Raw genomic sequence first — 21,944 nt, forward strand, 5'->3', positions numbered from 1 at the left:
CTCAAAATCAGAGCCAGACAGGATTCAGAATAAGGAGAGCACGGGATCGTGTGTCTGACGTACGACCTGCTGGGGCCCAGAGTCTTCTCTTTGAAGGTTCTTCGGGATGCCGATCGCCGCAAGCAACAGGCACAGCCAAGTTCAGGGAACAGTGGTGGCCCTTCTTGGAGGATGGACATTTCTGGATATACATACACACACAAACCATTTTTTTTAAAAGTCTACTAAAAAGCCCAAGTTGACAACATTGCCAGGATAAACACTAGTGACATACCCCGTGCCACCCGCCCCCTCCATGCAAGGGTGGGGGGGGTGTGCAAGTCGGAGCGGGAGCCCCCCCCTCCTCTAACTTTTGCAATATGGGTCACTGTGTAGACGACTCACCCAGTCTGCATGTGGTTCAAGGCCCCAGAGTTCTCTCAGCGATGCTAATGGGTGATCCGTGCTGGAGTCTGTAATTGGCACCTCTCACCAGCTCCATGTTCAAGACTGAGGGCCCAAGGGGGAGCCGGGCGTGGGGGGGCCAGCACCCCACCTCCCCCCACAGCACCCCCCCCCAGCCCCACAGAGTGACCTCAGGAAGCAGCGGGCCTCACCTGGCTATGACTGACTTTGCTCAGAGCCGGTGAAACCCAGCACAGTCCAAGTCATTTGCTTACATTTGCCAAACATTTTGCCATTTAAAAAAAAAAAAAATGCAATGCATATGAATTTCAAACTGTTGTATGTATAATCCTCTAATACTATTTTTAACCACTTCTGAAATCTGTGTTAACTCTTCAAGTCACTGACACAGTTCTCTAGGCTGAGTTTATTATGCTGGTTGCTTTTACTTTTCTCCTTTTTTTAATGCACCAAAAATATAATGTGATTCAAGGGATGCAATTAATCTATTGTAATTTTTGTTTTATCATTCGGATATTCTGCAAAAACAAGGATATATACAGTGTGTTAGAAGAAGAAGAAGAAGAAAAAATGCTTGGAGAAAGAGTGTATAGGCAGCTTGCCTTTAAAAGAATCACATTTGAGACAACAGGGGATAATGTGATGAATTGCAAATTCGCCTTCTGGCTTTATTCCCCATGATTCAGTGATCGCTGTCATGGGAAGCCCTTTTATATTCATGCTTCACATTTCGAGAGGCCTTCTTTTCAACCCGTGGAGGAGACACACTTAGATGTTGGTTGTGTGCAGGGGTGCGGTGCTTCCGGGGGTAGGCAAGAGGAAGAGCAGTTCCCTGGCCCCAGCTGTGGGGCGGTCTGTGACGGCGAACAGACCCGCAAGGTCGTGGAAGCTACCGCTTGTCCGATGCATTAACATGTCTCTGTTTTCAGGGTCAGTCTTGAACAAAGAGGCCTTTGTCTGTTTCGAAAGTGGCCAAACCTCAAACAGCTAGCAAGCAAACCTCATTGTTTGGGATGAGAATCTTGGGAAAACCTCTCGCAGTCAAGCAGCCTCAGCCTCATAAGGCCACGTCCGTAAGGGGACAGAGCTTATGCGAGAGCGTGTGCACGCACACGCACACACACACACGGCCCGTTTAACGTACCTTTCGTGTTTCTTCAGTGACCTTTGTCCGGGCCACTTGTGGCCCTGGGGAAGCTCTCAGGGGTGGTTTGGTTGGCTGTTTGCCTTTTCACCTCAGACACATATTTGCAGTTCACCCAGAGGGTAACAAAAGAATCAGGAAAGAAAAGAGTGGAGGCTCTGAAGAGAGGGCTGTTGTGCCACATTTCTAAACATACACCGTTAATGGGGCAGTTTGAGTGACAGCCCGAAAGCAGAGAAAGCACCACCCAGCAAGGAGGACCCAGAGAGGAGCTGGTGTCCTGGTGCGGGGCCACCATGATCAGCTGCCTGGGACAGGATGCTTCCAAAACACTCCCATGCGTTTACTTTTAGTCTGTCCTTGTCAGTGAGCACAGGGACAGTCATCAATGTGTTAACTAGTAAAAGGAGGGATTGTTCTCCAAGCAGTTCATAAAATATGTATGCTCTGTCACTCCAAAGGTTTTGAAACCTTCCTGTACAGGTTTGGGGGTAGTGTTGCTCTGAAATGTATTGCTAACAGGGCACTGCCGTCTGCATAGCTCTCCAAAACTCAGTACGCACACAGCGAGGCCCGATAACCTGGTGTTTTCACAGGGCCATTTGCTTAAAAAAAGCTTTTTGAAAACGCTTTGCATTTTTGGATTTTTTTTTTCCCCCTAAGATTTTAGGATGAATGAGATGTTAGGATGAAAAAGGAAAACACTGCCAGGGCTCAATTTTGTCAACAAGTAGGTATGAACCGAAAGCCGTCTATTGCGAGATGGCTCTAAAGTGCGTTGTGTTACCTTTTAGGGTTTTAATTTCTCTCCTACTACAGAACAGAAAACGTAGTCTGGTTTTAGTGTTTCCTTTTGTGCTGCAAAGAATCATTGTACATACAGTGTTAGATCGAGCTCCTCGGTTATTTGGTTTTGAGTGAATGAAAAGATTCCCTGCTAAGAGCTCCACTGGACTAACAGAAAACAAAAACTTAAGGGAAAGAATAAACCTAGAAGGTTAATGCTAAGCTTCTCTCTCTCTCTCCTGCTACAAACTCCTCCGCCATCTTGGTCGAACGTGCCCAGAGATGGATGAAAAGCCTCTCTTTGCTGCGACTTTTGACAGACTTGTGTAACTCCTACGTATAGAGGCTAAGTTTTTTGACCAATATGATGCCTGCGTGTGAAGCGAACGCCCTTTGTAAAAGTGGATTTCCCTCTGGGGGATGGGGTTTCGGGGTGTGCTGACAGGAAGACCAGCGGCCTGGCCCCCTCCACGCCTCCGCCGAGGAAGGCTGTGAAGCGCCAAGGCACCCTGGGGATGCTGCCACTCCAGAAGGCCACAGCATGTGGGCTTTCCTCACAGCTAATGAAGGAGCAAGAGAGGCTTCCACTCACGGTCCCCCCTAAGGAGTTTGCTAGTAGCGCTTAGCAGGCAAAATAATAAGGGGAAGCCAAGAGCTTCTAAGGAATCCTTTGACAGACTTGTTAATGTCTTCCAAGTAGGAAGGAGTGTGCTGCTCCATAAAAATCACTCTTTTCTCACCACTTTACAGTAGAATAGCTTCCTCTAGTGATGAGTTTTAAAGTTAGGCCTGTACATTTTAAAGTGGTGTCTATACATTTAAATCCCTGATTCCACTTCCCTGTCTCCAGTCATGACCTAGAACTTCCCCTCAGGCATGGCAAGATTTTCCCATCCCTTCCCCTTGGAAAGCTGCCACTCCAGAAGGCCACAGCCCGCAGGCTGTCCCCACAGCTAATGAAGGAGCCCAAGAGGCCCTCTGAGGTGAGCCGCAGAAACGTTGCATACGGGGACAACCAGCCAGTCCCCAGGATGATCCCCAGTCCACTCCCGAGGAACCTTCTCAGTAAGAGGATTCAGCCATGGTTGTTAACCATCATCACCCCCACCACAACCACCACCACCATGACCACCCTTCTGGAGCAGGCCATTCATTGAGGAGCATATAAAATGGGGGGAAAAGTAAAATACACACGCACACTCACTGAGAAACCCTCTGAGGAAAAGTCATTGTTGGCTTCGATGAACCTGCAAGCTGGTTTCCTCGCTGTATGCTGTTCAGGCCCTTCTAAGTGTGGTGTCTTCTCCAGCCAGTCAGGCCTACCGGACCTGAACCATAAGCACTCCTCAGCAGCGTTCAGCAATACAGGTCAATGTGTAGAAATCAGCGGGCTGATCAGAGGGAGAAGGACAGGATAAACTTGTACCATTTGGTGACATTCCGCTCGAGTGTTGTTTGTGTATTCAGTTGGGTTTGTTTTGAATGAAGGGAGAAAGCCACACAAGCTGTTTTTCAAACCAGCAGAGAATATGCGCTGTCTTGTGGTGTTCTTATCTGACCATTGTGATCGCTCAGGAGAAAATTCCAGACATGCAGTAGGGGCTTGATTGCTGAGCCCTCTCCTCAGCCTGCTCTCAACCATGATGTGTTGTTTCCCTGTAGGTTAGAATCCAGGGCAAATACTTAAGAGGTGCCATGTTGTCCAAGAGAAGGTGCTGGTGAAATGAAGTCCAGCCTGGAAAGTTAGTTTGGAACATAAACATAGTCCTTACCCTCCGAGCTTTCTCTTGTTCATTGTCCCATCACTGCTAACTCAGTCCAAGTTCTTGAGTTCTGAAGGTACAAGGACCTAACCTCTTGGAACAGCTGTCCCTGATGATAGCCTTCAGACCCAGCCCCTGTGGGGGATTATGGTTGCTCATGAATAATTCGGCAAGACAGAAGGATCTCTAACTGGTAGAATGTGCAACAAGATATTCTTGTTCAGATGTGTCTCAGGGGCCTGTTGCCCCGGGTTACACGTGGAATCTACACTATCTGCACACACAGCCACCCACCCACACCTCCCGTTTCTCACGTTTGTAGGTGACCTCAGAGTGCTTGGTCATCGTGGCAGGAAGGGGTTACAAAGACTAAAATGGCAAATTCAGAAAAGCAAAGATTGTCCTGTACCTCAGCCAGCCGCGACTGCTCTGGAGACAGAGACAGAACTACCTCTCAGAGACCATCCACATGGTAGCTCAGTTTTCCTTTGCACGGTTGTCGCCATTAGGGGATGTATTGCATGAACTTGATATCTTCTAAAGATGTATTCACTCATTCCTTTATTAAGATTTTGACAATATGCCAGGCCATGGGCCAGATATGAAGACGAAAAGACATGGTTCCATCCTCCAAGAGCTCACAGTTCAGTGAGCCAGACAGACCTGAACATAAAAGCAATAGAATGATTATGTGAAGAGCCCAGCTCTGACTGGGCCCAAGGAGGGCTGAGAAATGGTGGTGGTAAGTTTGGCTTCCTGGCATCGAGAATCAGGAAGGTTTGAGAGACAGAGGCATGGTCCAGAACCAAGAACTAAAGAGCAGTGGGTGGCTGCCAGAGAGCTGGGGGAGAAGGTCGCCTCTACAGAGAGGGCCACCAGAACAAGTTGACAAACTTTCTGTAAAGGGCCAGGTGACAAGCATTTTAGGTTTTGAGGCCATATGGTTCAGACCACTGAACTCTGTTACAGCATAAAAGCCGCTCAAGTGTAAACAACTGTGTAGGCTGTGTTCCAATAAAGCTTTATTTACAAAGACAGGCAGTGGCCAAGGGCAGTCATATGCAGAGGTCTGAAGTCACACAGCAGGGTTGGGGGGTAGGGGACTCTAACAGCCAAGGCTGCCGTGGCATATGCCAAGTTATGTGTTGGAAGGGTCCTGTAGCCAGGTGCCCATCAGCCCTGATGTTACCACAGGAATTCATGCAGGTAGCCCATTTTCCAGGAATGAGGTGAGTACCCCATCCCTGTTAGGATTTGCAAATGAAGGCAACATCATCTTGCTCTCTGTGGACTGGAATTGGAGCTACAGGATCTGATCTACATAGTTCGACCACAATAATTGTCCTTTTTTTCTTAAGCAATAAAATAGGGATGGGAGGAAGAAATGTAGGAATGGGTGAAAAAAGTAAATCCAAATAGTATTTCGAATCCCTGTCCACCAACACAAAACACTGGCACCATGGAGCTAATAGATACACCAGGTGGAATAATTGGTAAGCACTAATAATAACTAATAATAGCTAACATTTACCAAGCACTTACCGTGAACCAGCTTATTACACGTAATAGCTCACTTAATCTCAGCAAGAGCCCTGTGAGGCAGGAACTGTTTCTAACATCAGTTTACAGGAGCAGGAAACGAGGTAGGGAAGGCTTCCAGGATTGGCTCAAGGCCACAAAGCAGAGCTAAGATTCGAACCCAGGTCTGTGAATCCAAAGCCCGTGATCTTTGGCTTTACGGGCATCCCCTGCATATACTGGGCAAGATGTGAGCCCCCACCCCACCCCCCGCTCCCGTAGGGACTGCCTCAGCAGGAAGACTCTGGCTCAGGAAGACTGTGGGTTCTACACACTCTCACGTGCCCCCTCATGTAACAACCAGCATACCACGACAGGTGTCTTCCAAGGACTTCCGTCCTTACTGTGTTGTTCCTGGTCTTGACCACAGAGCCCATTGATCAATTTCTATGGGGTGGTATACAAGAAGCAGACAGGTAAGAGGAAACAGGAGATTCCTTTGCTCTAATGCATTCTGAGATGCCAGGGAGGCATTCCTCAGTGCTGGTCATCGGCTGCAATGGGGAGACTCCAGACACCCCTCCGCCATGGTGCGTAACATCTACCTCGGGAGTTTGGCTCTGCCCCAGGGCCCTCAGACACACCAACACTGGTCACTGGTTGAATAGGTCTTGCTCTGTTATCAGATATTAAGCTTTTAGGAAGAGAGTTTCTAGACATTTCTATTTTTGCATTAATGACTCAGGCCAGCAATCAGTGGTTGGTGATTAGCATAAATTCTGAATATTTTTCCATAAGGCAAAGAGATTGTCTCCTTCTGCTATGAGCAAATGGAATAGTAAATTTTCTGGAGGTTTAACATTCCTGTAGGTTGAGATCTTGCCATCCCATTAAGTCCCCCAAAATAATGTTTTTTTTTTCTTAAATTCATGCTAACTTAATAGAAGAGAGCTCTCGTGGTGATATGTTTGTGAAACTTTGGCTTTATAATCTAAGGCCATAAGATGAATCAGAAATGTGCCATGTAGGAAGTTGCACTACAAAAGGAACCCAGCTAACATATAGATTAGTCCAGCACCTTAAAGAAAGAAGGGGCTGGAGAGCTCACATTTAAGAGCCTGCTACCCACATGCCACATGCCAGAAGGCATGGTCCCAGGTAATGCACCCAGCAGCTTTACACCGGGTAAAGGTAAGTATCATTTTTTCCACTTTTACAGGTCAAGAAACTAAGGTTCCGTAAACCCAAGCCTCTTAAAGTCACACAGGGAGTTAGAAAAGCCACCAGGAGCCGGTGCCAGGTCTGTCTGACTCCAGAACCTGTGCTCTTTCCACTATACCACCATGTAGCCACAGAAGTGAATATACAGACCTGCTTCTTAGAAAGCTTCAACAAGGCCAGCAGGACATCTCTGGGGGAGGAAATCCCACAGAAATCTAGACTTCATAGAAAAAATGAGCCAAGAGCTGGAGGTGAGAACCTCTGCAAAATTTGTCGATGGGCACGGGGATCTAAAATGAAAAGGGAAAAAAAAAACCTATTTTACTTTAGTAATTAAACATTAGAGATCTTTAAACACACCCCTCCTTCCTTCTTCTACCTTAGCCACATCGGGGGAAGTGTCCCTGCCACTCACCATCCTCTACCTTATTTGTTTTGGGCACAAGAACCCAGCTCTCTGGCTTTTATACCACCCTCCCCAACTTCCTGGCCCCCAGGCTTCCAGCAAAACCCCAAGGCCACTTGACCCTCTTGAACACTGAGGAATCATGCTCCCAACCGCCCCCGAACACATGAGCTGCCTTCCATAAGCCAGCTTTCAGCTGTAAAACCCTGAGGACAAGAGTGACATTTCCACGCTGTCACCTTTTTCTAACACCGGGTCGGAGTCTTAAAGAGGACAAGTAAATGAGTAGGGATTTGTATGGTCCCACTGTGCTTATCATTGAACAGCAAAGGTGTGTGCTCTGCTCAATGGGACCTGCCCAGCTTATAAATCATCGCAGGGACTAGCTGGGTTTTTAATGCCTTTTAAGTGAAGCCACAGCATCTATTTTGGAAGTGTGGCATAGGCTTAAAAACTCTGCTCCAGTGAGGAGACTGTGTGACTCAGCGTGTGGTGAATCCTGTGGCTGAAAAGAAAACAGAACGTCCGGGATGCTGGAGGACAAAGCATGACATTATGACGCTAGAGGTATTCTCTGGCGCTCAGCCACATCTTCAGCAGAAGATTGCGGCGACATTTGGAGTCCCAGAACACAAGGCTTGTCACTGGTGATTTATAGGAGATGAGGACAAGTTAATGACTGGGATACATCTTATTCGTTCCCATAGAAGAAACAGCCAGTTGAGTGTTGGGATAGATAATAGATAAATACGCCTCTTAGAAAGATTTGGCCTTCACAAAGGCCTCTGGGCTTGGAATCCGGCTGCTTGGGTTACATGGAGTAAAACCCAGTATTTCATTGCATGACTTCTCTTGTCCATTCCACTGGAAAGCCCTGATACTATTATATAAGCCTTTAAAATATATATATATATAGGAAAACCAGAAAAGACCGATCTCTTTTTCCTCTTGGCTCTTCTTCCCTCCTCCCCTTTTAGGCACAGAGTACCAAGACATTGAGACTGAGAAAACCTGCCCTGAGTCACATTCACCTTCAGAAGACTCCTTTGTGAGAAGCTGAGGGCCTGGCCCTCCTCCTCCTCCTCCAGAGAACAGCCCGCCATTATCCACAGACCTCGCAGGCCTGACTTAGCGTGCTCTGCCCTGCCCGAGAACCCAAGGGTCCCTGTGTGGATTATCTGGCCAGTATGTGGTCCTTTAAGGCCCCAAGCATAGGCCTGTGATGAGGACTAAGGAGGTGGCTGTGGTCAGGAGTCCTCTAAACCCTTGGAGTAGGGCATTTTTCCCAGGTCGCCAAAGAGTAATGTTGACTAAGTGTGCAAATTCCCTTTGGCCCATCCCTCCCTTGGCTCCTGTGGGGACGTCCTGCTGACACGCTTTAGAACCCCCTCCCCCCCTTCTTCAGGATGCTTCTCTGACGGAGGGCTCCAGCAGCTCTTCCGAAAAACCAGCCAAGGCTGGATTGCAATGAGGGGGTGGCAAAAATGACCCTGTTTCACAGAAGGGAGGGGAAAAAAGCACATACTCAATAGATTTTGAGTGTGGTATTCTGTATTTTTGCAGCTTATATTTTCCAGATGAGCAGTTTAGAATACGTGATGTAAAGTACACACTGTACATTTGCTGAAAATTATATTAAAAGCACTATTTTAATTCTTTCTCTGTCTCATGCTGTAATCTCTAGTCTCTTTTTTTTCTCTTGTGTTTTTGGGGTAGAATGATCTTGCAGCGGTTCTTTTGGAGAGTGTTTCTGGCTGTGTATGTTCTATATTTGTGGGCTTTGAGTTCAAAAGAGCATGAGCTTTGGAGCCAAAACAGTCCTGGCTTTGAATCCTTACCCCAGCACTTGGTACTGGCGTGGCGTTGACCAAGTGAGCTGACTCCTCTGAGCCTGTTTTATCACTTTTACATTGGAATGTTGACATCTGCTTTATACGGTTGAGAGAAGATTTAAATGAGGTCACGTGCGAAGGCACAAAGCTCTAGCACAGAATGGTCACTTGATAAATGGTCATTATTCATGGCCACCCCAACCTCTGTTTGGAACAAGATGCTTCATGGCACTGATATAGCTCCTACTCCTACATTTTATGGGCCTGTGCTGTGGCTGTCTGGCTTTCCTTTCTGATTCTCCTACTGGGACAACTGGGAGGGAATGGCTTCCTCTCAGGATAAACCCACTGGTATTTGGTGGAGGCTCAATGTACGAGCGAGAGAATGAACAGCCTCAGACGCGTCAGCCTGTGAGGCTTTGACTTCAGTCCCTCTCCTCAGAGACAACAGCATTATTTGCCTTCCCTCCTCCAGGGCCACACACCCTCCTATCAGCCTCACCCCGTGGATGGGGCCCCAGTTGTCTTCCCAGTCCTTGCCAGGACTCTTTGTAATTGGCTACTTTCTCCTCCACATCCTTAGTCCACTGGCTGGACTCCTGCCACATGTGGACAGGTTGGTCAGGTGATGCCAGCCACTGATGTGCCTTTTACATTCGTTACATTGCCGGCCAGACTGGAGCTCCAGAAGCTGGTGCTTGCATTTTGTCTTCTGGGTGAAAGATGTAGGCTGGCCCCATTCCTATTGGGCCAGCCTTGGTAACTTTTTTCATATCCCCTTCCAGCCTGGATCTTGCCCGTGACAGCCTCATTCTTTGAAGTTGAGCTCACTTGAAATCAAAGCTTGTCAAGCTAATGTTACTGGAAGATTGCACTCACCTCGGCCCTATGCTGTCTTTTCACTCAGGAGTCAGTGGCATCACAAGAGAGTATGCTTGAGTGAGTTACCTTATCTAAGGCCTGATTACCCAGCACACTGGTACCTTGAGGACTCTTTTTTAGCCTAGCCCTGCTATTTATGTGATTGTTTATGGTTTGCAAAGCAACATGATTTATTCTCTCCAGCATAAAGATCCCAAGAAAATACAATTTTAACATTCTCCTTCCTGACGAGGAAAGATGCTGAAGCAGCTCAAAAATGCGTCAGTGGTTCCTCCCGGGAACGGGGCTTCATTTACACTGGAAATTCAGCAGGAGGCAGAAGGAAGAAAGGAAGGTCTATTGCTTATGGTATTCCTGCTCTCAGTCCAAAATTTCACATTTGTGTTTCATCTATGCCCCAATTTCTTTTCTCTTGATGCCTTTCTTCCCATAAATGTGGTCAATTTATGGAAAGCTTACTCTCCATCCATTTTATCTTAACTTTGCAAAGATCTATTATTTCTGATTTGGAGTCAAGAGACTCATCCTTCAATACTTGAACAGATCCATAAGACATCTGGTCATACAGGTTGCTCAGCCAACTCAGGGAGAATGGGCAGCTTCAACTCACATCCCAGCTGTCAGCAATGTCCTCTCAGCCACCATGGCCAAAAGGGGCTTTGAACCACATATACCTGTCATCCATCTTGATCCACATTTGAAAATCCAACTTTACCCTTTTCTCAGTCTTTGTGAAAGGGCTGGTTAGGCATCCAAGCATTTGGCTCAATCAAAATAAAAACAAGATGTTTCTATGCCCTCAAATATGGATTCAAAACTACTAGTACATCCACTTTGCAAAGAACCTGTCATCTTTTTTTCTTTGTTTTCTTTTTAGGCTTTCCTACTTCAGGAACTACTGCTATAGAACTATTTCCATAACTCTGCAGAGAAATGTCTATAGTTAACACATAGGGCAGAAACTAACTTTTCCTTTCGAGAACATACTTTTAAAAGTATAAGCTTGGAGCCCCGCATCAGGCTCTGCACTGACACCATGGAGCCTGCTTGGGATTCTCTCTCTCCCTCTCTCTCTGCCCCAACCCCTGCTCGCTTGCACTCTCTCAAAATAAACTTTATTAAAAAATAAAAACAATTTTTAAAAAAAAGTCTAAGTTTCCTGAGTTTCAGTGTTCCCAGGTATGAAATGCATAAACTTGCATTTATTGGATCCCCAAAGGAAGGCTTTTCAGATCTTCAAGAGTGTTTCAATGGGCAATCCTACCTCTCTGTTCCTCATAAGGGTATTAAGCTGGGGGGAGGGGGGGTGGTGAGGTGGATAAAGAAAGAGCACAAAGGCAGAGTGACAAATGCATGAGTTGTTTCACCTGCAAAATAGGAAACAGCCCATGGGACTCAAACTTGCCATGACAGAAGTCAGTGGCCTCCTTTGCAAAGGAGACATTTGTCTATGATGTTCCTCTCCATCACCTGTCACTGAGAACTTTGCCACAACCCACAGGGGCATTTGAAATGTCTTCCCAATGCAATGAAAGTGGAAAGCCTCTGTCCTCAGGCTTTATGCCCAATGTAGCAATGGGATCCTTTCTTTCTCCAGATTCTCAACTCACCCCCAGGCCTAGCCTTGCATTTCTTCAAGGAATTATATATTGAGCCAACTATATTTTCATGGTAAAATTAGTGCTTAATATAAAGTTAGAAAAAAAAAAGGCGCCCAAAGAAAATGGCCATTACTTCAGTTGTTGCTAAAATAATCATGGTCTATATCTTTAAGTTTTTGCAAATGATTAGACATTACAATGCCATGTGAGTAAAGGAGACATATCTATCTTGAACAGGACATTGGAGATAAGACTTTATTTAAATGTCAACTCTCCCTGTGAATGTGACACTTGAAGCACAGTATTGTCAACCATTTCTTCAGGTGGTATCAGCAGATCAATCCCCCCAAATATCAGAGGCAGCTACTGAGGAGCTGAGCTACAGGACTCAGACCCATGCTGGGGTGACAACAGGAGTAACAAATACTTGGTGGTCCTCACTCTGACTAGGTCCCACCCTCTACTTTATGGTATCCTATGCTCCCTGGGAACCTGAACACTGGGGAAGATGGTGAGTGGTGCCTCCATGCTTTCTATATTTCAAACTGAAATAGTAGGCTCCCATAGCTGGGAGCAGTAGGGGGACAGGATGGCTTTATGTAAGAGCAGCTAGCAAGTTTGCATGTCAGGTCCACTGTTCACTAGCCTTGCCAGGCTCCAAGTCATGTCGCCACTCTGACCCTGTCTTTATGTAGCTCGAAGATGGGAAGGCTTCAGCCTGCTTGGCAGAGTCATCAGAATTCCGTGTATATACAGCCTAGAATCAGTCCCCATGGGATTCAAGAAGTATTGAGTTTCATTGAGAGGCCTCATCCTTGGCCACATAAATACAAACCAGCTTCTATTTACCAATATTTTCTACTACTTTGTTTTTTGGAAACCCTCCTCTCCACTGGGTAGCTGGTCCCTTAATGACCTCTCAGTCAATTCCTTAATTTTTGAGTCATTTTTAGTTATTAAAACAGCATCACTTCTAGATCTGTCTCCTCAGGCAAGGGAAACAAAAATAAACTATTGGGTCTACACCAAAATAAAAAGCTTCTGCATAGCAAAGGAAACCATCAACAAAATGAAAAGGCAACTGAACGGGAGAAAATATTTGCAAAGGATGTATCCAATGAAAGGTTGATATCCAAAATTATAAAAATCTCATAAAATTTCACACCAAAATAATAAATAATAATCCAATTAAAAAAGTGCAGAGGACTTGAATACACATTTCCCCAATACGACATACAGATGGCCAGCAGACACATGAAAAAAAATGCTCAACATCAATCATCAGGGAAATACAAATCAAAACCACAATGTGATATCACCTCATACCTGTCATAATGGTTAGTATTAAAAAGATAAGAAATAGCAAGTATTGGCATCAAGTGAGGACGTGGAGAAAAAGGAACACCCACACACTATTTTGGGGAATGTAAATTGTTACAACCACTGTGAAAAACAGTATGGGGCTTCCTCAAAAAATTGAAAATAGAAATACCATACAATACAGTAATTCCACTGACTACTGGGTACTTACTCCCCCCCCCAAAAAACCCCAAAAACACAAATTTGAAAAGATATATGTACCCCTGTGTGTATTGCAGCAATTACAATAGCCAAAACATGAAAGTAATCTAAGTGTCCATTGATAGAAGAATAGATATAGACATGGTGCGTGTGTGTGTGTGTGTGTGTGTGTGTGCGCGCGCGCGTGTGTGGTGGAATATTACTTGACCATAAAAAGAATGAGATCTTGTCATTTGCAACAACATGGATGAACCTAGAAGGTATTATTCTAAGTGAAATAAGTCAGAGAAAGACAAATACCATACAATTTCACTTATATGCAGAATCTAAAAAAATAAAACAAATAGACCAAAACAAAGCAGAAACAGACCCATAGATACAGACAACTGGAGGTTGCCAGAGGGGATGGGCAAAAAAGATGAAGTGGGAAGGCCAAGTTTCCATTATGGAAAGAATAGGTCACCGAGATGAGAGTTACAAGGTATGGAGTATAGTCAATGATACTGTAATAGTGTTCTATGGTGACAGAGGGTAGCTACACTTGTGGTGAGCACAGCATAAGACATCTTTATGGAATCACTATGTTGTACACCTGAAACTAATGTAACATTGGCTGTGAACTGTACTCCAGGTTTTTGTTTTGTTTTGTTTTTAAAGCAGCTGTGCTATACTTGAGAACTCCAGGCACACATGCTATTCAAGCCTTCCCCAATAAGAACAGGCCTAGGGACCTGTAGCTCTGGGGGCATGGAGGGAAGGGAGTTTGGTGTGATGTCTCATTCCACCTTCCTCTTCCCTGCCCAAATCCACCTCCAGACCAAGGTGTGGAAGTAAAGAGAGAAAGCCACTTTGCTTCCTGGACTATGGACTCCAGCCCATGGCTAACCTTGCTGACTGAGCCCCTTCTATGAAGTGCTGGTGTAGAAGCAGCATGCCCCAGAGGAAGCCAAGCTAAAGAAGGATTGCTTCCAAGAAGCTCCCCTGGGCTCTGGAGCTCCATTTGGAGAAGCAGCTCTAATTTCAGGCAGACTTTCAGTTGCCACCCATGCGCTTCGTTCCCTTGCAGAAAGCACCTGTTTGCCCTACACTGGGTTAGTCCCTGGGAAACTTGCTATACCTCCAGCCTCACCTTTCCTCCTAGCCTGGGTTCTGGGTGTTAGGTAGGAGCCAAGCCATTATCTCCATCTTCCCAGCTGTCTCTGATAGTGCACCCAGTGTACAAGATGTTAGCCTCCCCCCCTTGATACAATCCTGGACTTTGGCGATCCCATTCCCTCAATTTTGAGGCAGAAAACTAGTCAATGCCTTTCTTCATAAACATCACTTGTCCCCCTAAAAGGTGTCCTCTCACCCCCTGTTCAGGCCTGTGTGTGTGATGGCAGGGGCACAGACAAGATATGGGGAAGGAGAGGAGATAGCAGGGACAGCTTTTCTTAAGAGGGAAAACCCCCCAACGTTTCCCCTGACCTGCCCCCCACCACCACCTTATGCTACCATTATCAAAAGAGGAAGGCCAGCTACCAGGTGGCCCTGATGATAGATGACACTCCCTCCAGAAAGGCCTCCAATTTTTCATAATGAACATCCATCTTTCCCTAAGTGCTCAGCACTTTCTAGCCTTCAGGTAGTTAATTATTTGTAGATTTCACACTTAATGAAAGAGTATTGATCCAGGGCCTGGTGTGGAGCCCTGTGCCCTAGGAGGCCCTGTGGCGAGGTCCAAGGAAGCACTGTACTCAATAAATTCGCAATTTAGATGGAGGAAAAACAAGCCTCCGTATAGTAGGAGGACCTTTATGACACAAGTATACATCGAGGCACTGTTGTTGAGAAAGAGACGCCATGATGGGAATTCAGAGAGGACAGAATCCCTAAGGATCAGAGCAGCCAGATGAAGCATTCTCAAGGAGGTGGGGTGTGCAAAGGCCTCAAAGGAAAATGTTCTCACTTAGGCTTCAGGTGTGATGCTTTACTCTGTCCATTAGAATGGGTTTCTGGAAAGAGGCAGGAAGTAGTTGCAGAGGTAAAATCTCTACGAACAGACACGAGGATAACCATAACAACACACCAAGCACTAGGCTAAATTCTTTACAAATGCCGCCTCCTTATCTCAGCCTTGTAAACACTCTGTGAAATAAACCTTTCATTTCTGTCCTGTTGATCTCAGTTTGAATCTTGGTTTCTCTACTTGCCATCTATGCAGCTACGGTTTTCTTGTTAATAAGGTGAAGGTAATCATGTCCACTTTGTAGGAATACCATGAGAATTCTGTGGAATAATGAATATAAGGCACTTAGTACTATGCCTAGTACCCAGAAAATGTCTAAGAAAATTAAGGGTTCTTCCTCCATTTTTAGTACATAGGAAATCTGTTCCCTTGTATTGCCAGGTATCCAACCGAGGTTGAAATTTCTAACAGGACTAACTTGCGTGGGTAAATAATTATAACAGCAATTATCTCCCTGAGGACCATTATTTGCCATCACCATTTGTACCCACTGAAATTACACGCATTAGAAGCAGAGCCTCCCATTGGCGGATAAACGTAATTAAATTGGAAGAATGACATCAATGCCTGATTGGATTAATAAAAGAAATTTATTCCCCAGAGGTATTTCAGAAATGCTTCTCCAGGCTGGATCATATTTTTTTTTTAAAGCTTGTACTCTGAATTCAAATTATGTATTAATTTCTTTCCCAAATCAGCATACATTCAACCCTTATAAACACCAGGTACCTCTGAGAAGCTAGGACTCTGATGGTTTTATAAACCACACACACTGATACCAATCGTCCCGATCTTTCTGTAAAATAGATCTATGAATGACAGCATTTTGTGATAAAGTCAATTCAGCAGAAATTTCAACTGGATGACGTGTTTCTTGGGTTGAGAATTTTAAATAATGGGTAGGTGCTCCTGGGTGGCTCAGTCAGTTGAACATCCGACTCCTGATTTTGGCCCAGGTCATGATCCCAGGGTCGTGGGATTGAGCCCTGCATCAGGCTCTGCACTGAGTATGGAACCTAATTAAGATTCTCTCTCTCTGCCCCTCTCCTCTGCTCATGCTCTGTCAAAAAAAAAAAAAAGTGCAAAGGATAGAATATAATGTGGTCACTTCACAAATTTAAATGATTTTTTTGTCCTTAACTCTCCAAGTATCTAATGGCCGTATGCAGATCTGGATCAAAATAACTTTAAAAATTGAGTTTACAAGTGATTTCATTCTTATGAATTCCACTAGTAATGATAGTTGGGCCCAAATTCATGGACCATGACAAAGGAATTTTCCTTTTCCTTGTGTACATGTGCAATACTCGGATTGTTCCTATAGTTATGAACACAGGTGTACATTTTCATTTCTAAATCTTTGCCTAATGTTTATCACTCCAAAAGTCTCAATTGGTATCTGTTAAATGAATTTATATACAGCTCATCATTTATGAATTTGGGTGGCAATCTACATTGGTGTTCCTCTTAGGTACTTGAAATATGTCTGTAAAGTAGAGATAAGAAAGGCATAAAACTTGATTTTACCACTGGAAAAAATCCAGAAGAGGAAAAGTGTCTTTCCCAGTAATCACAGAGGAAAATAAAACCATCTGGTTATTGAGTTATGAGATGGTTGTCAGAGAAGGTCACAAGGTTTTACTGGTCTGGAAGAGCAATTCAATCGCTTTTACATTTCCACACACGAAAAAGAAATTTTCATACAAAACTATTGCCAAAGTAAAAATGGGCACATCTAATATCTTACTGCACACCTGAAAACGTCCTGAGTCTACACTATAGTTAACTTTGAGAAGTGAAATGTACCATCAGACAAAACCATCAGACCAATGTACCACTGAATGTACCATCAGACCAAACCAAATTCATTAATTATCTAACCTGATAAGACTAAAGGTGAGGTGCAACCACATTGATACTATCCTCAACTCTTTTGAAAACCATGTAATGATCTTTCTAAATATTTACCAGAAACTGAAGCTTTTGGAATTATAAAGATTCTTGTATTGCCATTTTTATTTCTCTTTTTTTTTCCCAACATAAGGTCATCTTTTCTAGAGACTAATGCGAATGGATGGCTCATCTTGATGATTAAATTATCAGTAGTTACATGTTGTATAAGTTAGTAATGGAGGGTGTTGATATCACCACTTCTCTACCTGTGTAGGCTCAGATTTATGGTCATCCTTTATTGATAAAAATCTGCACATTCTATCTGGCGTATAGTGGGTATAGAGACATAGTTCTGTTCCTTGAGTGCTGATGCATACCTCTTAGCTTTCAAACTTCTAAAAGAGAAAAATGCAAAATGATAGCTAAAGAAAAGGCTTTACTCAACCCAGTTCATTTACAGAGGTTTCATTACTTCATACTTAATAATAACCACAATAATTATACTGACTTCTTTATGAGATCAGCATTAATAACCTACAAAAATGCTTAACAGAAAGGTGCACTATCATAAAAAAAAGAACCTGTGAAACCATTTTCAAAGACAAAAGTAATAACTCAAAAAATAAAAAGCATTGCCATATGCCAAGACTGGATGGATCAATACTTGGAAAATGTAACTTCTCCCTAAATAATTTCAATGCAATCCCCAAGAAAATATGAACAGGAGTTTCTATGGAAATTTTCAAATTGATTGCAAAATTCAAATGGAAGTGCTCAAGAACAGCCATCACAATTCTGAAACTAAAAAGAACAATACATGAACAGTAGCCTTCTCAAAAACCAACAGGTTAAAAAAAAGCTCTAGTATTTAAAAAGGTGTGGCATTTGCACAGACCAGATAAAGAGATCAAAGGCTCAGGATAGCATTCATAAACAGACACTTATATGAGAGAGATGTAGAATATATTAAAAGAAAGCATTTCAAGTTATTGGGAAAACATGGGACTATTCAAATAATGATTTGGGGAGAGAATTTGGAAACAAATTTAACTCATTGCCTCTCACCAATGAAAAATAAAATCCAACATAGCTTACAGAGCTAAAAATCTTTCAAAACTGCAAAGGATTTAGGGGAAACAGGATAACACATTTATGGTTTGGGGATTTTCTAAAAAGATCCAAAATTTAAAAATCAATAAAAGGATAGATCTATTTCAGAATTAAAATATCTTGGAGGAATCAATATTGTTAATATGTCCATACTATCCAAAGTAATTTACAGATTCAATGTAATCCTTATCAAAATACCAATAGCATTTTTTTACAGAGCTACAACAAATAACTCTAAAATTTGTACAGAACCACAAAAACCCCAAATAACAAAGCAATCTTGTGGAAGAACAAAGCTGGAGGTTTCACAATCCCAGATTTCAAGATCTACTACAAAGCTGTAGTAATCAAAACAGTATGGCCCTGGCATAAAAATAGACATATAGATCAATAGAATAGAAAACCAGAAATAAACCCATATTTATATGTTCAATTAATCTATGACAAAGAAAGAAAGAAAGAAAGAAAGAAAGAAAGAAAGAAAGAAAGAAAATACAATGGGGAAAAAATAGTCTCTTCAATACACGATGATGGGAAACTGGACAGCTCCATGCAAAAGAATGGACTGGACCACTTTCTTACACCACACACAAAAATAAACTCAAAATGGGTTTAAGACCTAGGATAAAAATCTTAGAAGAGAACATAGGCAGTAATCTCTTTGACATTGGCCTTGGCAACATTTTTGTAGCTCTGTTTCCTCAGGCAAGGGAAACAAAAGCAAAAATAAACTATTGGGACCACACCAAAATAAAAGGCTTTTGCACAGTGAAGGAAACCATCAACAAACAAAAAGGCAACCTACTGAACGGGAGAAGATATTTGCAAATGATATATCTAATAAGGAGTTAATATCATATCCAAAATATGTAAAGAACTTATACAACTCAATACCAAAAAAGTATGATCCAGAAGTTACATTTCTCTACACCTACCCTAAGTAAAGGGGTGGAGTCAGAGGAAGGAGATACCATGGCATGATAGGATGTGGGTCTTCAGGATCCTGGGTGATTAGTAATGGAGTTCTTAGCCACCCCCTAATCCTTCTCCATCATGACATGAATTTAGAGCATGGTTGGGTGTACAGCTTCATTCCCTTTTCCTGACATCCCCATTAAAATCCCACTGCCTCCGTTGGTTTAAATTCTACCCATCCTTCAACATCAAGCACAAATATTGTATAGAGCCAGAGTACTCTCTAGGTTTAGCTCATTAAGCTTGCCTTTTTGCCAAATACTCAATACCTTTTTCACATAATAATTCCCATGTGATGTCTTACCCATCCCAGATATTCCCAGAATGATCGTGGTAAAGCATCCTTCAAACTCAGGCTTGCCCCTCTACTGGAGTCTCACAGGCAGGAGCTGGGCTAGAGGAATCTTAATGTACCAACAAGCTCAATGGTGAGTCAGTGGAGATGTCACTGATCCATATCCCCCCCTGCTACTCTTTCACCAAAGATGATAGTTTCCCACTAGATCCCACAATCTTTTGCTTTCCCAGCACTTACACTCACTGTATTAATCCTGTTTAGTTCATGTTATGTTTCTTGTATTGAGATATATTCTGTACAGGCAATATCTGTGTCTTGTTTAGCTCTAACAGTGCTTAAGATAACACCTATACATACAAAAGTGCATTAAGTATTTTTTAAAGATTTTTTAAATGTTTGTTTATTTTTGAGAAAGAGAGAGAGAGAGAGAATCCAAATCAGGTTCCAGGCTCTTAACTGTCAGCACAGAGCCCGACCCAGGGCTTGAAACCATGAACTGCAAAATCATGACCTCAGCCAAAGTCAGACGCTTAACCAACTGAGCTACTCAGGCATGCTAAATATTTTTAATGCACTCAGTGTATTTCCTGTCCAGTAGCCTAAAAAGGTAGAAAACATTGCCAGGGGGAAGGTCTGATGCCCAGAGCCATTCTAACCACATACATCTTCCATTAGTGACCAAATGTCTCTTAAGATTACATGAAGAAAATCAGAACTGAAAATATCTGGTCATTTCCCATCTCCCTTTAGCCTAAATTCAATCAATCACTCTGGACTGATAATTCTTTGTGCCTGGACAGGAATTTAGAGTTCCCACAGGTTTTCTATAGTCAATTTGATCTTTCTTGATTCTCCAACAACACAAAGAAATAACTGGAACTTCAGGGGTTAAGTGGTTTACCCAAGGCTACCTGGCTAGTAAGTGACAGAGCTGGAATTAAGAGCCTAATATCCCTTCCTCCAGGACTTGAGTGTTTTTCCTTCCACCATACTACTTCTGTCTTTGCAGGGAAATTGAGAGTCTATTCCTGATCTGAGGTACAAGTGAATATGGGACAGGATCAGTACCCAACCACAGCCTGGGGATACCAAGATTTCATCTTCAGGTAGGTTGGATTACATGGATCCAGGGAGTCATATGCAATTTCATAGACCTTGTAGTAATGGTGGACAGTGTATCATTTCTCAGTCCATCCTTCTAAGAGACAACTGATTTGTCCATTCGGCTAGAGTGGAGCACTTATGTCAGGGGGCAGGCAGGATCTGGGATATGTTTGAGGTTATCAGTCTTCTCTGAGTTCTAGAATGCAAGCCCTTTTCCCAATGTCTACATTCTTCCAAGACACTGAGTATAGCCTGGATTATTTATGAGTTCCCTCTGAATCTATCTAGTGCAAACTCTGCAGAATGGGCCACTATTCTAGAAGAGTGAAATCAGCAGTCTTTTCTCCCTTTTCTCTCTGCTAAGGCCCATTTAAGGAAATGAGGTCAACTCACCTTGAGCACTTAGAGCCTGAGAAACTACCCCCGTCTCCTCCAGAAGTCCCACTGGATGTTGGCCAGCATGAAAGTGCTGAGGTCATGTCATCTTAGGTTAGGCAGACTGGGGATACTATACCCTAAGCCCAATGAATGTTCAACTCTCATGGGAAAAAGTTTGGGATTACTTCTCCAAAAGACCCTCAAGGCAGACCCCAGGGATTTCTTCTGAATGCACTCGCTCCAGGCATGTGAAACCACAGCCTCACTTGAGATATCCCAGCAACCACCAGGGTAACCCAGGTGCAGCCTGAGATATGAGGCAGTTTTCACAAATTAAGCAGGACATTTCTCATTATACCAGATGGCAAGATCAAATGACCTGCAGTGCAGGAAGCCACTGCTGTTTTTCCTCCTTACTGTTCTACCCTAAAAATGCAGATTATCCCAGAGAGCAGCTGAGAAATAAAAATAGCAGCTATTATTTATTGAGGCCCAATTATGTGGCAGCCACTGCCCTAAGGTGTTTTAAATTTATCCACACAATCAATTTTATAAGGTAGGTACAATTATCTCATTTTTCACAAAAGGTAAGAGATCCTCAAAGTTCCTGTTAAGAATAGGGGGAGCTGGAATCCAAGTCCCAACCTCAGTGACTTCTGTCTCCACTAGAGGGTGCTGGCCTCTGTTTTTCTAGTCTTGGAAGAATGCCATCAGTTGATGGTTTTGATGGGAATGGTGGATTCTAGGGATCAAGAAACTCTTTAGGCTCTGAGTGGAAAGCCTTCTATCCCAATTTGGGACAACCAGCCCTTGGGAGGGTTCAGTAACAATATCCACACAAGCCACCATGTTGCACTCTCTGTGGGCTCTGTTAGGCATAGATGCCTTGTTAGTCTTGAGATGTCCACGTAATAAAGTGATTCAGATTTCACAGAGATTATGACATCAGAGACAGCTTCAGGAAGAGCAAGCAAACCCCTTGGTTGACTGCCCACTCTGCGGCTTCATGACACTGGCTTTCTCAGGCTGAGTAGCAAAGTGTCAGAAATGGTGATAGTGGTAAAACACCCTGGGCAGTAGGAAGTATTAGCAAACAAAC

At 43.6% G+C, this 21,944-nt stretch overlaps 1 protein-coding gene across 3 annotated transcripts in view; it reads left to right on the forward strand.

The window, feature by feature from the left end:
• The window catches only part of SLCO3A1 (solute carrier organic anion transporter family member 3A1), a 317,750-nt gene extending 303,466 nt beyond the window's left edge, over nt 1-14,284 (forward strand). Inside the window, exon 11 of one of the 3 annotated variants that reach the window (XM_047863495.1) lies at nt 14,273-14,284. Coding sequence is in view for 2 of the 3 variants with exons in the window: in XM_047863496.1 (XP_047719452.1) it covers nt 8,221-8,303 (83 nt within the window). In the remaining variant the exon portion in view is untranslated. Of the gene's footprint in view, nt 1-11; nt 881-8,220; nt 8,902-14,272 lie in introns of those variants that run through there. The other 2 variants (XM_047863496.1, XM_047863497.1) reach the window with 2 other exon arrangements.
• The last annotated feature ends 7,660 nt before the right edge of the window (nt 14,285-21,944 follow it).

This window comes from Prionailurus viverrinus, chromosome B3, assembly GCF_022837055.1.
Source record: "Prionailurus viverrinus isolate Anna chromosome B3, UM_Priviv_1.0, whole genome shotgun sequence".
NCBI lineage: Eukaryota > Metazoa > Chordata > Mammalia > Carnivora > Felidae > Prionailurus > Prionailurus viverrinus.